The 16,973-nt window shown below is 43.7% G+C and overlaps 1 protein-coding gene across 3 annotated transcripts in view; it reads left to right on the forward strand.

Annotated features, from left to right (window-relative positions):
* The first annotated feature begins 7,024 nt into the window (after positions 1 to 7,024).
* Positions 7,025 to 16,973, forward strand: part of TICRR (TOPBP1 interacting checkpoint and replication regulator) — a 52,741-nt gene continuing 42,792 nt past the window's right edge. The window contains exons 1-3 of one of the 3 annotated variants that reach the window (XM_024232629.3): positions 7,025 to 7,825; positions 14,759 to 15,038; positions 16,369 to 16,610. In XM_024232629.3, coding sequence (XP_024088397.2) covers positions 7,166 to 7,825; positions 14,759 to 15,038; positions 16,369 to 16,610 — 1,182 coding nt within the window. In that variant the 5' untranslated portion in view covers positions 7,025 to 7,165. The remainder of the gene's footprint in view (positions 7,826 to 14,758; positions 15,039 to 16,368; positions 16,611 to 16,973) is intronic. The other 2 variants (XM_024232631.2, XM_024232630.2) reach the window with 2 other exon arrangements.

Here is a 16,973-nt window from a genome sequence, read left to right on the forward strand (position 1 = left end):
CAGGAGGATCATGAAGTCAGGAGATCAAGACAATCCTTGCTAACATGGTGAAACCCCTTCCCTACTAAAAATACAAAAAAATTTGCCAGGCATGGTGGCGTGCACCTGTAATCCCAGCTACTCGGGAGGCTGAGGCAGGAGAATCACTTAAATCTGGGAGGCAGAGGTTGTGGTGAGCTGAGATCGCACCACTGTACTCCAGCCTGGTGCCTGAGGGAGACTCTGCATCAAAAAATAAATAAAAAAAAAAAAAAAGGAAGGAGAGAGCATGAAACAATGAGACTCACATACACACCACTCAGCCCAACCACCTCCAACCCACAGCCAGGGAAGTCCTGCCCAGACTCACCTCTGCATCTTCCCCTCCCTATTATTTGGAAGCAAATCCTACACATTATATCATTTTGTCGGTAAAATATTTCAGCATCTCTAAAAGATAACTTTTAAAAATGTAAACAACTCTCTCATTCTTTTTTTCCCAGCTTCATTTTTAATTTTTTCTATTACTTATTTATAATTTCAACTTTTATTTTAGATTCACAGGGTACATGTGCAGGTTCGTTACCTGGCTATATTGTGTGATGCTGACGTTTGGGGTACAATTGATCCCATCACCCAGATAGTGAGCATAGTACCCAATAGTTTTTCAACCCTTGCTCCCCTCATTCCTTCCCCCTAAAGGAACTACAAAAGGTAGTTCCCACTGTCTGGTATTGCCATCTTTATGTCCATGAGTATCCAGTGTTTAGCTTCACTTATAAGCGAGAGCGTGTGGCATTTGAGTTTCTGTTCCTGCATTAATCGGCTTAAGATAATGGCCTCCAGCTGCATCCATGTTGCTATAAAGGACGTGATTTCATGCTTTTTATGGCTGCATAGTATTCCACTCCCTTATTCTTGAAACCCATTTTTCACTGGATTTACATTCAGCAAATTCTCCTGATTTTACTGTTTTAGTCCTTTTGGGCTGCTATAACAAGATACCATAAACTGAGTGGCTTATCAATAACATTTTTTTTTCTCACAATCTGGAAGCTGGAAGTCCAGGATCAAGGCACCAGCAGACTTGTTGTCTGGAGAGGGCCCACTTTCCGGTTCACAGACAGAGGTTTCTAGCTATATCGTTACATAGTAGGTGGAGCAAACGAGCTCCCTTAGGTCTATTTTTCTTTTTTTTTTTTTTTTTGAGGTAGGGTCTTACTCTGTTGCCCAGGCTGGAATGAGGTGGTGCAATCATGACTCACTGCTGCGACTTCCTGTGCTCAAGTGATCCATTTACCTCAGCCTCCAAAGTAGCTGGGACCACAGGCATGTGCCGCCACTCCCAGCTAGTTGTTTTTTTTTTTAATTTTTGCGTAAATAGGGTCTTGCTCTGCTGTCTAGGCTGGCCTCCAAGTCCTAAGCTCAAGCAATCCTCCCACCTTGGCCTCCCGAAGTGCTAGGATTACAGGTGTGAGCCACCACACCTAGGGCCTGTTGTAAGGGTACTAGTCCCATTCATGACGGCTCTGCCCTTCAGAACTAATCACGTCCCACCTCCTAATACCATTACCTTGGTGATTAGGTTTCAACATATGAATTCTAGGGGACTACAAACATTCAGACCATAGCATCCTCCTATCCAAGTGGCCACTCCTCTTTCCAACATCTCATCCACGCTTGGGGCTTTCAATGACAGCTAAGTACTCATCCCTTTCAAATTACCTCTGTGCCTCAATTTCTCCCCAGAGCTCCAGGTTCATTATCTTTTTTTTTTTTTTTTTTAAGATGGACTCTTGCTCTGTCACCCAGGCTGGTGTGCTGTGGTACAGTCTCGGCTCACTGCAACCTCTGCTGCCCAGGTTCAAGTGATTCTCATGCCTCAGCCACCCAAGCAGCTGGGATTACAGGCATGAGCCACCATGCCTGGCTAATTTTTATATTTTTAGTAAAGACAGGGTTTCACCATGTTGGCCAGGCTGGTCTCAAACTCCTGGCCTCAAGTGATCCACTGGCCTCAGCCTCCCAAAGTGTTGGGATTACAGGCATGAGCCACTGTGCCTGGCCCAGTTCATATATCTAACTGCATACACAACTGGCATCTCCGCTTGGAGGTCCATTAGGTATCTTCAAGCTAACATGGGTTAACTAGAACCTTTGATATTCTGCACCCTCCTTCCCATCACTTCCTCACTGAATCTTCTCCACCCTTCATTCCATTTTCAGCCCTAAGCCTAGAAGTCATTATTCTGTTCTGCAATCTGTTTGCAAGTTATGTCACCTCTACATTCAAAATATTATATATCCAGAATTCAACCATGGTTCACCATATCCATCACTTGTACCAAAGCCACCATCATAAGCAGACCAGTGGTTTCCACATTTATTTGGTATCTTCCCTGATGAAGATAGAATTATACTTTATGTAATTTGAAATATATAGAAATAGAAGCTGACCCTGCACCCCTAATATATGTATATTTACTAACTGGCAAATTACATGCAGATACCTACTAATATGTATTATAAAACATAAAATAGAAATTTATAAAGGATGACATAAAGAGAAAATAGGCCGTTTTTAAATGTCTTGCTAATTGTGATAGCTTCATATGATCATTTTACCTAACATCTCAAGGCACAATATACACTTATGTAAGGTTTGTGATTAACTATAATAAAAATACGCATTTCAAATAGCCTTTTTATTAATTCCACATTTCACTTGGACACAAGTGTAAGATTTGATCAAATTGTCTTTTTTAATCTCAAAGTGTGGCTAAAAAAGATCTCATACTAGGAAAACAAGAATGTCAGATCCACCATTTTCATGTAATTTGCTTGTGATTGTATTGTTAATATTAATAATATGACTTCCAACATACGACTTCTTAGCAGGAATCTTGTAAAGCCACTTGTTCTTTTTCGTTTTTTTCTTCTTCTTTTTTTTTTTTTTTTGAGACGGAGTTTCGCTCTTGTTGCCCAGGCTGGAGTGTAATGGTACGATCTTGGCTCACCACAACCCCTGCCTCACAGGTTCAAGGGATTCTCCTGCCTCAGTCTCCCGAGTAGCTGGGATTACAGGCATGCGCCACCACGCCCAGCTAATTTTGTATTTTTAGTAGAGATGGAGTTTCTCCATGTTGGTCAGGCTGGTCTCGAACTCCCGACCTCAGGTGATCTGCCTGCCTCAGCCTCCCAAAGTGTTGGAATTACAGGCGTGAGCCACCACGCCCGGCCACACTTGTTCATTTTTTGAGACTCCTTTTAGTTAAAACTCAATTGGATAATCTTCCAATCCATTTAATCAGATTAATGAAAAATGCAGTAGTCACAAAACACTGGTATCCAATGAATGAGTGCATTGTCAGATAAAAAATAAGAGAAACGGAAGTTCAATATTTTCTTCCTGCACCCAATGGGTTGATTGCCTTGGGCACTTCCTTGTGTGTTAGCTCCTCCCTATGGAAAACAGTCCCCAACATGGTCTGCAGCATCTCCTCACATTCTTACCCCTACATATTCAATTTTCCACCTAGTAGCCAGAGCGCTCTTCTCAAAACACAAATCATATCAAGTCCCTCCCATCCTCAAAACCTTCCCCTGGTTTCCTATCATGCTCAGTAGAATATCCAAGCTACCTCTGTGGTCTCCAGAGCCTCTCACTGGTCCCACTGCCTGCTGGCCTCTCTCTCATCCCACCCCCTGCTCACCACCACCCAGCCCCACTGCCCCACTGCCCTCCTTCCATTCCTCAAACTCTCTATGTTCCTTCCTGTCTGGGTCTTTCAAAGATGCCCCAATCACTTTTCCTCCCTGCTCTTTCCTGTCCCTATCTCACCCACCATTGTTAAACTCCTACTTACCCCTAAAATCTCAGTTTAAATCTCACTGCATTAGGTTGTTTCTTATCCCTTAACACCTCAAGGCACAATATACACTTCCGTAAGGTTTGTGACGCAATATGTCACAAAATGCAATATGTGAATACGTTAAAGTTTAAACAAAAATCTTAACCAGCTCACCCATTGTAGTCCCTTATCCTATGCTTCACTTTCCCCTTAAAATTCTTTTCAGACCCGGTGGTGGTTCATGCCTGTAATCCCAGCACTTTGGGAGGCTGAGGTGGGTGGATCACCCGAGGCCAGGAGTTCCAGACCAGCCTGGCCAACATGGCGAAACCCCATCTCTACCAAAAGTACAAAAAATTAGTGGGGTATGGTGGTGGGCACCCATATTCCCAGCTACTTGGGAGACTGAGGCAAGAGAATTGCTTGAACCCGGGAGGTGGAGGCTGCAGTGAGCCAAGATCACGCCGTTGCACTCTAGCCTGGGCAACAAGAGCAAAACTGCGTCTCAAAAAACAAAGCAAAACAAAACAAAAACAAAAAAAAACCTCTTTTAGAAAAAAAAATTTTTTTTCATATTATGTTCATCTGTATTATTGTCTGTCTAATGTCTGATCCCCTACCTATTAGACTGGAAATTCCATTAGGGCAGGAATGGCGCCTGGTATGTAGTAAATATTGTTGGATGAGTGAAATGAATGACTGGCATAAGGATGAAAGGTGTTATGAGCTGAGCTGTGTCCTCCCAAAAAGATATGTTGAGGTCCTGGCTGGGTGCAGTGGCTCACTTCTGTAATCCCAGCACTTTGGGAGGCCGAGGCAGGTGGATCACGAGGTCAGGAGATCGAGACCATCCTGGCTAACACGGTGAAACCCTGTCTCTACTAAAAATACAAAAAAAAAAAAAAAAAATAGCCGGGTGTGGTGGCTGGCACCTGTAGTCCCAGCTACTTGGGAGGCTGAGGCAGGAGAATGGCAGGAACCCAGGAGGCGGAGCTTGCAGTGAGCCAAGATTGCGCCACCGCACTCCAGCCTGGGTGACAGAGCGAGACTCTGTCTCAAAAAAAAAAAAAAAGATATGTTAAGGTCCTCCTATCCCCCAACATCCCCCAGAATATGATCTTATTTGAAAACAGGGTCTTGTAGAAGTAAGCAAGTTAAAATAAAGTCATTAGGTTGGGCCCTAATCCAACATGACTGGTGTCCTTATAAAAGGGAAGTTTGGACACAGAGACAGCCATGCACAGAGGGAAGATGACGGGAAGACACACAGGAAGAACATCAAGAATTGCCAGCAAACATCAGAAGCTAGAAGAGTCAAGGGATGATTCTCCCCTAGAGCCATGGGGGCTGGAGAGGAGCAAGTGCATGCCAACATTTTGATTTTGGACATCAAGCCTTCAGAACTGTGAGACAATTTTTGGGTTTGATCCTTTGTTATGGCAGGCAGCCCTAGAAAACTCAACCAAAAGAGAAAATTGTTGTACATGAGGCAGTAATTGCTGAGGACTTTGATTGGAGAAGCCAAGGCACATAAAGGAAGTTGTAGCCAAAGCATATAAAGGAAGTTGTTCTGTTTCCAAGTGGAAACAGAATTACTTAGCAAGCAGAATTCAATGGTGTGGAGTATTGGATCAATCTCCCTAAACACACATTCAGGTAACCGACCTTCATTCTTGGTCCCCTTCTTCTTTCCAAATACCATATTCCATTGATCCTAGAGGCACATCTCACATCTCTGAAATCAGCCTGTTCACTGTTGGCCAGCGAGAGGAAGTGTAAAAAAGTTTCAAAAAGAATCACATGGAGAGACAATCACAGACAACTTCCGGTATACAATACTATATTAACAGTTTTAAAATATGCATATAAATGCATTTCTCTCTATATATAACTTCTATCTATGATTATCTATCTATATACAATTCCTTTTTTTTTTGTATTTTTTTTTTAGTAGAGACAGGGTTTCACTATGTTAGCCAGGATGGTCTCGATCGCCTGACCTTGTGATTCGCCCGCCTCATCCTCCCAAAGTGCTGGGATTACAGGCATGAGCCACCGTGCCCGGCCTATCTATATATAATTCTATGTATTCTATCTATATAGCGATATATAATTTCTATCTGTAATGCAAATCTACATGTGATTTCTATCTATATATACATGTAGATAGAAAATTTAGGGAATTCACTGCAGGTGCTGCTTGCAGTCCACTTTTTAAACCTAACATTACATAATAAAACACTATTTTAAGAAGCTGCACTAGGCCAGGCGTGGTGGCTCACGCCTGTAATCCCAGCACTTTGGGAGGCCAAGTCGGGTGGATCACAAGGTCGGGAGTTTGAGACCAGCCTGGCCAACATGGTGAAACTCCGTCTTTACTAAAAATACAAAAATTAGTCTGGGGTGGTGGCGTGCGCCTGTAGTCCTAGCTTTTCAGGAGGCTGAGGTATGAGGATCGCTTGAACCCCGGAGGTGGAGGTTGCAGTGAGCCAAGATCGTGTCACTGCACTCCAGCCTGGGCGACTGAGCGAGACTCCGTCTCAAAAAAAAAAAAAAAAAAAAAAAGGAGCTGCATGATGCTCCCCTTGGGCGTGTACAATACCTTATTTAACCATTCCCAAACTGTTTCCATTTTTTCTGATGTTAAATAAAGTCTAAGATGTACAGATGTCTTTTATCTGGCTCTCCGATTACCTTCTGCAGATAAACTCCTAGAAGTTACTGGGGCAAAGGCAGTGAACCTTTAATTTTTAATAAAATTTTTTAAACTACAGAAAATTAAAGCCGTAGTCGTCAGATTCTACTTCATAGACGGTCCACAGGGATTTCAACAAGTTCGATTCAAACCATCCCAAATTCCCTCCCGGCAGTAAGTTTTCCTCGGTCTTGGGAAACGTGTCCCCGCAGTCCGCACTCACGACTGCGCACAAACGCGGGCCTCTTTCCCATGGCGAAACTTCTTGACACGCCCCCGAGGCACCACCTCTTTAAAATTTAAAACGAAGACCCAGGCCAATGAATGCTAAGCTTCTCTCGGAACACAGAGACCCGCCCACAGTCACTCCCTCCACAAATCAGACTGAAGTTTTCTCCACTGCCCCTCCAATCACCGCCAAAAATGGAAGTTGCTCTCGTAACTTACGTAAGGCAAGCAGCCAATAGGAGCTAACGTTGGAAACTAGCTCCCCCAATAGCAGCAGCTCCTGGAGAGCGCGGGAGCCTTTCGACCAGGGTCCCAAAGGAAAGCAGTGAGTGGCGCTGGTTCCCTGAAGGAAGGGACTAAGGGACGGTGGCGCGGGCCCGGACCGGGGCCCCGGAGCGGCGGCACGGCCGATATGGCATGCTGTCACAAAGTAATGCTGCTGCTGGACACCGCGGGCTGCGCCGCTCGCCACAGCCGGGTCCGGCGGGCCGCCCTGCGCCTCCTCACCTACCTGAGTTGCCGATTCGGCCTGGCCAGGGTCCACTGGGCCTTCAAGTTCTTTGACTCGCAGGGGGCGCGGAGCCGGCCGTCCCGCGTGTCTGACTTCCGCGAGCTGGGGTCCCGCTCGTGGGAGGACTTTGAGGAGGAGCTGGAGGCCAGGCTCGAGGATCGCGCTCACCTGCCCGGCCCGGCGCCCAGGGCCACCCACACGCACGGCGCTCTGATGGAGACGCTGCTAGACTACCAGTGGGACCGGCCCGAGATCACGTCGCCCACAAAGCCGATCCTGCGGAGCAGCGGGAGGAGACTGCTGGATGTGGAGAGCGAGGCCAAGGAGGCCGAGGCCGCGCTCGGGGGCTTGGTGAACGCCGTCTTCCTCCTGGCCCCCTGTCCGCACTCGCAGAGGGAGCTGCTGCAGTTCGTGTCTGGGTGCGAGGCCGAGGCCCAGGCCCAGCGCCTGCCGCCCACCCCTAAGCAGGTGATGGAGAAGTTGTTGCCCAAGAGAGTCCAGGAAGTCATGGTCGCCCGAAAAATCACCTTCTACTGGGTGGATACCACCGAATGGTCTAAGGTAAGGAAGGTTACAGTCGTCTCAGATAGTGTGCACGGTGCTTTCCTTGCTAACCAGAACTTGGCGGCGTCCTTAGAACAGCCACAGACCCCGAATGAGACTGACATGACTATGCGTCCCTTCGGAAGGAAACAAATAAATAGGGACAGTTTTCACAACAAAATGGGTAGTTCCTCACTACCTACTGTTTAAGACCCGTCACAATTTGGGCCCTACTTGCCTTCCCAGACTTCATTTTCCTACACACTACATCTACTCTAGCATATTGAAGTCCAGTCTAGAAAATCAACAGGTCTGGACTGCCTGTTTTGTGTTATGTGTGTTGTTCAATCTGCCTGGAATGCCAGTTCTCACTCTTCCAGGCCAGTCTTAACTTCACTTACCCTTTAAGGCTTCCCCCAGTGACAGCTGCTCAGTCCAGAGTCTGAATTGCCATACACATTTTGTGTGGCACTTAACCATTTCTCCATATGTTTTGATTGTGCACATCTCTCACCCTCCATCTAGTCTAAAAATACCTCAGAGGCAGGCAGCAGGTTTTAACACAATAACCAGGGATGTGTGTGTATATGTGTGTGTGTGTGTATATATATATATGTGTGTATATATATATATGTGTATATATATATATATGATTATTATTTTTTTTTTTTTGAGACAGTCTATGTCGCCCAGGCTGGAATGCAGTGGCACAATCTCGGCTCACTGCAACCTCCACCTCCCGGGTTCAAGCGATTCTCATGCCTCAGCCTCCCAAGTAGCTGAGACTACAGGCCCACGCCACCATGCCTGGCTAATTTTTTTGTGTTTTTAGTAGAGACCAGGTTCCATGCTGCCCAAGCTGGTCTCGAACTCCTGGCTTCAGGCATGGCCTCCCGAAGTGCCAAGATTGTAGGTGTGAGCCACCACGCCCAGCCACCCAGATGTGTATTAAACATTGTAGGTGTTCAGTCAGTATTTGCTGACTAAATGAGTAAATTCTTGCAAACTTGAAGTCTTAAATGGCTAATCTGGATTTTTGTTGAGGAGATGAGGCCCCCTGCTCCTGTTAAGTGCTAGGATAAGTATATATTTTTGCCTTCATCCTTCTCATTGCACTTCATTTAGTCAACAAATGTTCATTGAGAAGCCAGTCACACTGAGTGCCTACCACACTGTTTGAGCTGCTGGGGACATGGTAGCCAAAGCAGGGAAGAGATTAAACAGATAAGCAAGTGACAATTTCAAATCATGCTCTGGAGAAAATAAAACGGGGTGAGAGGATGGGAGTAGAAGGGGGTGGTTATTGCATATAGAGTGGTAGTCACGGAAGGTTTTTTTGTTTTGTTTTGTTTTTTGAGACAGAGTCTCGCTTTGTCACCCAGGCTGGAGTGCAGTGGCGCGATCTCGGCTCACTGCAACCTCCACCTCCTGGGTTCAAGTGAACTCCTGAGCTCAGGCAGTCCGCCAACCTCAGCCTCCCAAAGTGCTAGGATTACAGGCGTGAGCCACCATGCCCGGCAGGGAAGGCCTTTTTGAGCAGAGAATTGAATGGTGAAGGAGGAGGAACTCAAAGGTAGGTAAAGAACATTCCAGGTGAAGAGACAAGCAGGTGTAAGGATTTCAGCTGGAAGTGAACTTAGTTTGTTTCAGAAACAAAAAGGCAAGGAGTGCTGAGACCTGGTAGGCAAGGGGAGCAGTGTGAGAGAAAGTCAGAAGGCAGGAGAGGCCGACCAGTAGGGCCAAGGTCGAAAATGTGGATTTTGTTCTAATTAATTAATGGGAAGGCTTTGGAATGTGGTTTAACCAGGTGAAAGATGCGATTCCACTGAATGGAAATACATGTCACTAACCCAGGAGTGAGTTAAATTGCAAGATTACAGATGGAAAATGAGCAAGCATTTAAATAATGATATGGTGTGTTAAAATTTTCAAAGTGCCTTCACATACAAAGCCCAAAAAAGGCGGGGCAAATGCAAAATAAGGCAGCAGTGGTTTGTCAAGAAAAGGAAAGGACAAAAAGTGTTAAAGGGGATGGTAAACATTTGATTGGGAAAATGGAATCCTAGAAATGTTAAAATTTAAGGCAGCCAGTCACGCTGTAGACACAGTATACAACACATTGCTCAGTTTGAAACAATTGATATCACATCAAAGACTTTCTTCTGGAATTGTATTATGTTAAATACTGGCTAGAAATAAGTTAGATGGGGCTTGATGGGTCTTGGAGATTCTTTGTCTCTCTTTTTTTCTCTTTAATCTCTCTCTCTCTCTTTTTTTTTTTTTTTTTTTTTTTGGAATAGCATTGAAATAAGTGGGTTGACTGGATCTTTTTAAAGATCCCTTCCAGGTCTGACGTACCGTCGACTGAGGAGATGGGTCTTCTCTGAGGCTTCCCTTCTTACATCTGCTGTTTCCCCTAAGAAAATGCCCATCAGATACTCATAAGCTTTTCTGGAATTTTCTTCTGCTGAAGATCTATCATTTCCTATTCAAAAACCTGCCCAGCCATGCTGGGCAAAAGGAAGGTTTAGGCTGTGTCCTTGGGGAGTGCTCTGTCCAGGAGTGGGGAGAAGGGAAGAAGAGAAAATCCAGGTCCTGCCTTGGGGAGCGCGCAGTCTGGGAAGTAGAACTGGGAGAAACAGAACCTGCATTTACATTGGAGGCAGAGGGATCCAAGTGCATAAAACAGGATATCATATTTGCAAAGATATAGGATAGAATGGAGGATAAGAGACCTCTGACACATTTTCAACTTTATGCCTTAGATTTATTCAATACATATTTGTTCCATACCTGCCAGGTATACTAAGGAATCAAACAGATGTGGTCCCTGCTCTCTTGGAGCTTATAGTCTAGTGGACATTTACAGATCCCCAAATTTGAAACTACCACTAGGACATATCTGTCACTTATCCTATAATATGCATACGAATGAAAAATGTGACCATACTCTATAGTATACTGTTTGTATTTTTGTTTTTGTTTTGTTTGAGACAGAGTCTTGCTCTGTTGCCCAGGCTGGAGTGCAATGGTGCAATCTCGGCTCACTGCAACCTCTGCCTCCCGGGTTCAAGTGATTCTCCTGCCTCAGCCTCCCGAGTAGCTGGGATTACAGACACATGCCACCACGCCCGGCTAATTTTTGTATTTTTAGTAGAGACAGGGTTTCACCATGTTTGCTAGGCTGGTCTCGAACTCCTGACCTCAGGTGATCCACCTGCCTCGGCCTCCCAAAGTGCTGGGATTACAGGCTGTTATTTTTTTTTAATCACATGTTTTGCTATGGTTTGAATATTTGTCCCTTCCAAAACTCATGGAGTAATGGGTGTCATGGGAGTGGGATTGGTGGCTTTATAAAAAGAGGAAGAAAGTGTTGAGCTCACTTGCTCAGCCCCTTTGCCATGCTTTGCCCTGTGCTGCCTTGGGACTCTGCAGAGTCCCCACCAGCAAGAAGGCCTTTTGGAAGTGCAGCCGCCTGGCCTTGGACTTCTCAGCCTCCATAACTGTAAGAAATACATTCCTTTTCTTTACAAATTACCCAGTTTCAGCTATTCTGTTGTAAGCAACATTAAATAGACTAAGGCATGCACACCTTACCTTTAATAGAAACTTAATGTCCTTTTCAACACTTATTAAAGTTACATCTTTTTTTTTTTTTCCACCCTCCCCCCAAGACAGAGTTTCACTCTTGTTACCTAGGCTGGAGTGCAGTGGTGCGATCTGGGCTCAATGCAACCTCCGCCTCCCAGGTTCAAGTGATTCTCCTGCCTCAGCCTCCCAAGTAGCTGGGATTACAGGCAGCCACCACCACGCCCAGCTAATTTTTGTATTTTTAGTAGAGATGGGTTTTCAACATGTTGGCCAGGCTGGTTTCAAACTCCTGACCTCAGGTGATCCACCTGCCTCGGCCTCCCAAAATGCTGGGATTACAGGCTGTTATTTTTTTTTAATCACATGTTTTGCTATGGTTTGAATATTTGTCCCTTCCAAAACTCATGGAGTAATGGGTGTCATGGGAGTGGGATTGGTGGCTTTATAAAAAGAGGAAGAAAGTGTTGAGCTCACTTGCTCAGCCCCTTTGCCATGCTTTGCCTTTTGGAAGTGCAGCCCCCTGGCCTTGGACTTCTCAGCCTCCATAACTGTAAGAAATACATTCCTTTTCTTTATAAATTACCTAGTTTCAGTTATTCTGTTGTAAGCAACATTAAGCAGACTACGCCATGCACACATTACCTTTAATAGGAACTTAATGTCCTTTTCAACAATTATTAAAGTTATATCTTCCCACCCACCTCCCAAGACAGAGTTTCACTCTTTTCACCTATGCTGGAGTGCAGTGGTACGATCTGGGCTCAATGCAACCTCCACCTCCCAGGTTCAAGTGATTCTTCTGCATCAGCCTCCCCGGTAGCTGGGATTACAGGCACCCACCACCACACCCAGCTAATTTTTGTATTTTTAGTAGAGATGGGTTTTCACCATGTTGGCCAGGCTGGTCTTGAACTCCTGACCTCAGTTGATCCACCTGCCTTGTGGATCAAAGTGCGGGGTGTTGGGATTACAGGCGTCAGCCACCACAACCTGCCATAAAGTTACATCTTAACCTTTCATTTTATTAACAGGGTTTTTTTGTTTGCTTTCCTGGCTGGTCTTCTGGCTGAAACAATTTCAACAAAATTTTTGTGTCCATTTGGCAGAAAATCCTAATCAGGATCTATGGCCTCTGAACTAGGTTACCATTCTCTCCATAGCAGTGAACACAGATATAGATACATGAGTGGTAACAGCACATACTAATTAATTGGTTAATACAGCATTTTCCAGATTGATATTCATAACTGAAAAGTTTATATAGATTATAAGATAATGTGCTCCGATACATTGTTTATCTTCATTACATGTGATCTTTTGTTTTTTTGTTTTTAATGCTGATCATAAACCACTCAATTAATCCATCAGAGAATCTATCAAAGTCCATCAGATGATCATGATCCAAATTTTAAAAGCAGTCTAGGCCAGGCCTAGTGGCTTATACCTGTAACCCCAGCTTTGGAAGGCTGAGACAGGAGGATCTCTTGTACCCAGGAGTTTGAGACCAACCTGGGCAACATGGTGAGACCCCATCTCTATAAAAAATACAAAAGTTAGCCAGGTGTGGTGGCACATGCCTGTACTCCCAGCTACTTACTCAGGAGGCTGGGGTGAGAGGATTGCTTGAGTCCAGAAATTTAAGGCTGCAGTGAGCCATGTTCATACCACTGCACTCCAGCCTGGGCAACAGAGCAAGACCCTGTCTCAAAAAATAAAAGTAAATGAAAGCAGTCTATTCAGAACAGTCCTGGGTTCTTGGACTGGTCTATCATTGCCTTGCTGTGACCATGGACGATTCCCTGCTTGTCTTTGAACTTGACTATTATGGGAAGTTTGGGAATGACCTAGTTGACTTTCAAGACGCTTCTAGTTCTGATTCCTCACATTCACATAGCGATTTATAATTTATAATTGTTAACCGGCATGATGAGCATATTCTAAGGGGTGTGCTCCTCCTTCATATTCCCATAGTAGCTGAATATTGTTGTTATACTGTGATGCCATGTTAAACATTTTATGTTGGTACTGTTTTATTCACACCCTCCGCCCCTCACTTCAAGATCCTAGACATGGCACATAGAAGTTACTCAATAAAAGTTTGTTGAAAGAAGGTTGACTGAAGAGTCAGCTGTGTGTGAAGGAGTGAAGCAGGGCTTTTACAAAGAAAGCAGGATTTGAGCCAGATACAGAAGTGTAATAACCATTCAGTTGGTGAAGAAGGAAGGGAAGGCACAGGAAATAGAAATCAGCAAAAACAGGGAAGCCTTAAAATATGGCATGTTCAGGAAATAGCAAATGGTTCAATATGCCTAGAAGGAGTGGGGATGGATGAGGGGTAGAAGATAATGTATTCCGAAAGGTGGTTTAGGGTTGGGTTGTGAAGGGCTTTGTGATTATGCTAAAGAGTTACTTTATTCTGGAGGCAGTGGGAAGCCTTTCAGAATTTCAGAGAAGTAGCATGACCAGAGAAGTGATTTGGAAGAATACTTAGAGCACCATGGAGGATCGATTAGAGGCAGAGCACAGACTTTACAGGCTATGGCAAGCGTTAAGGCAAAAGATGTGACGAGGCCTCAGTTTGTCTGGTCTCTGTGCAGGCCTGTGGGTGGGCAAGTCAGAGTGATGGTCACCATCTGGAGGAGGTGCTCCTGCCTCACTCCCATGACACCTGGCCATTATTGTGTTGTGCTGTATAGGACATAATTATTTTTATTAATAGGCCGGGCACAGTAGCTCACGCCTGTAGTCCTAGAACTTTGGGAGGCTGAGGCAGGCAGATCACTTGAGGTCAGGAGTTCGAGACCAGCCTGGCCAACATGGTGAAACCCCGTCTCTACTAAAAATACAACAATTAGGCGGGCACGGTGGCGCATTTCTGTAATCCCAGCTACTTGTGAGGCTGAGGCAAGAGAATCGCTTGAACCCAAGAGGTGGAGGTTCCAGTGAGCCGAGATCATGCCACTGCACTCCAGCCTGGGTGACAGATCAAGACTCTGACTCAAAAAAAAAAAAAAAGGTTATTTTTATTAATGTATAATGGTTCTATGTTCCTTCTAACATTTTATGATCTATACCCAGTGATTTGTGTCACTTCTTTCTGTTCCTTGACAAAAAAGGTAAATGAGGTACTATTTTTACTAAATGGATGCTTTCTCAAAGGCATATTAGGTAGTAATTTGTTCTGGGGCTGCACAGTAGCTTGATGCTGACCATTATTTCTATTTTGCTCAGCAAATACCTTGGTTGTGTAATTCGATCCTTTAATATTGGTATCAACTTTACTTTCTCCTGATTTCCTTTACTTTTATTTATCAATGCCTAATTTATAGTAACCTAAGGTTGTTTGTCATTTTATTTTAGTTGTGGGAATCCCCAGACCACCTTGGATACTGGACTGTTTGTGAACTGCTCCACCACGGAGGTGGCACTGTCTTGCCATCTGAATCTTTCAGCTGGGATTTTGCTCAAGCTGGGGAAATGCTGCTCAGGAGTGAAATAAAGCTGTCAAGTGAACCTCATCTTTCTCCGTGGATTTCAATGCTGCCAACTGATGCCACTTTAAACCGTTTGCTCTGTAATTCTCCTGAGTATGAGGCCTCATTTCCACGAATGGAAGGAATGTTATTTCTCCCTGTTGAAGGTAAGCAAATAATATTTTAAGGTTTTTTTTTTTTTAAATCTCAGTTATATTAATTTCTTCAAAGAAGCTTTTAACTTCTTTGGCATTTCTCACAGCCCAGGCACTCAATGAATGCTTGTCATGAAAGAATTAAAAGACATCAAGGCAAAATCAGAGATACTGTATGAAAGAGTTGAACTCTAATTCAGTACAACTGCCAGCCTGTGTACAAAAAAACAAGTGAATGATTGATTTTAAAGTTTACCAGCTATTCCCAAAGAAGGTTAATATTATTCAGGTGTCCAAGCACATGGGTATACTATTTCATTGCCTCATAGAGGAGATTGATAAATTGAAGACCATAGAGAAACAATGGTCGACTAAAAGAAGAAATAAATTAGTCTACAGAAACCCAGAATGATGCTTGTTACCAGGGAAAGCAAACATGTTGGAATCTTCATTACATTAGTTTCACTATATGATTTGCTATATGGTAAATCTCATTTCTGAATACATTGTATATTCACAGAAATAATACTGTATAGAGATACATACATAAAACTGTGTTGTACATTATGTGCAGTTTAAGGAATTTTCAAGAGTAGTTTTGTTTATTTAATTTCATTACACAGTCTTTAGAATTTAACCTCCTCATAAGATATGATGCACTGTACTTTATGGATTTAAGAAGTGGTGTCTTCTTTCTTATAAGTAGTAAACATTGCTTGAATACTTATTTCTTTTTTTTTTTTTTTTTTTTTGAGACAAGGTCTTGCTTTCTCACCCAGGCTGGAGTGCAGTGGTACGATCATAGCTCAGATCGCAGCTCACTGCAGCCTCGACTTCCTGGGCTCAAGGGATCCTCCCACCTCAGTCTCCCAAGTAGCTGGGACTACAGGCATGAGCCACCACACCTGGCTCATTTTTGTATTTTTTGTAGAGATGGGGTTTTGCCATGACACCCAGGCTGGTCTTCAACTCATGGACCTCAAGTGATCCTCTGGCCTTGGCCTCCCAAAGTGCTGAGATTGCAGGCATGAGCCACCATGGCTGGCTTTCGATACTTATACTTATTTCTAAATCATAATTTCTGAGAAGTTCTGCCATCACATATTGCCTTTGTAATTCCATTTGTTTATAGCTTTTTCTATAGAGCTAAATGAACTTGCCATGATGGCTTGGCAGTAGAATAAGAGTTGAAGTGTTCAACTAAGTGACAGTATCTCAATTGACAACTTGATTTTTTTCTTATTGTTATTAAATCTCTTTTTAGTATCTATTCCTTATATTGGAATTTTAATCTTTTTTTATTTTAATTTGGCATTCTGGTCTAATTAACCTTTATTTCTAGCAGGCAAAGAGATTCAAGAAACATGGACAGTCACCCTAGAGCCCTTGGCCATGCATCAGAGACATTTTCAGAAACCAGTCAGAATTTTTCTAAAAGGCTCAGTGGCCCAGTGGTCTCTCCCAACGAGCAGCACTTTGGGCACTGACAGCTGGATGCTACAAAGTCCAGAGGAGAGCACAGCAACTCAAAGGCTGTTATTTCAGCAGTTGGTAAGCAGGCTGACTGCTGAAGAGTTACACCTGGTAGGTATCCTCCACACGGGAAGTTATTCTTGTCTAACAACGCACTGGTAAAGTGAAATAAGTGTGTTTATAAATGCCCTACACAATATAGTCTTAGTAAAACTGATTATACTTTTGCAAATAATATTGTCGACATTATAGTATCATGACAGCAATGCTCATTAGAGAAGAAATCATTCATAAAATTGCATGTACCAAGAATCCAATTAAGTTAAATTATATTCACATAGGGAAGAAGGCAGTTGGCCAGATGGAGTGTTTATGTTAGGGTAGTAATGTGATGAGTGATTTCTCATTTTTATATATTCTGTTACATATTTACTACTTTTGTATAAGTATTTAAGAAAAAGCTGCTACACAGTA

The sequence above is a fragment of the Pongo abelii genome, chromosome 16 (assembly GCF_028885655.2).
Source record: "Pongo abelii isolate AG06213 chromosome 16, NHGRI_mPonAbe1-v2.0_pri, whole genome shotgun sequence".
Classification (NCBI taxonomy): Eukaryota; Metazoa; Chordata; class Mammalia; order Primates; family Hominidae; genus Pongo; species Pongo abelii.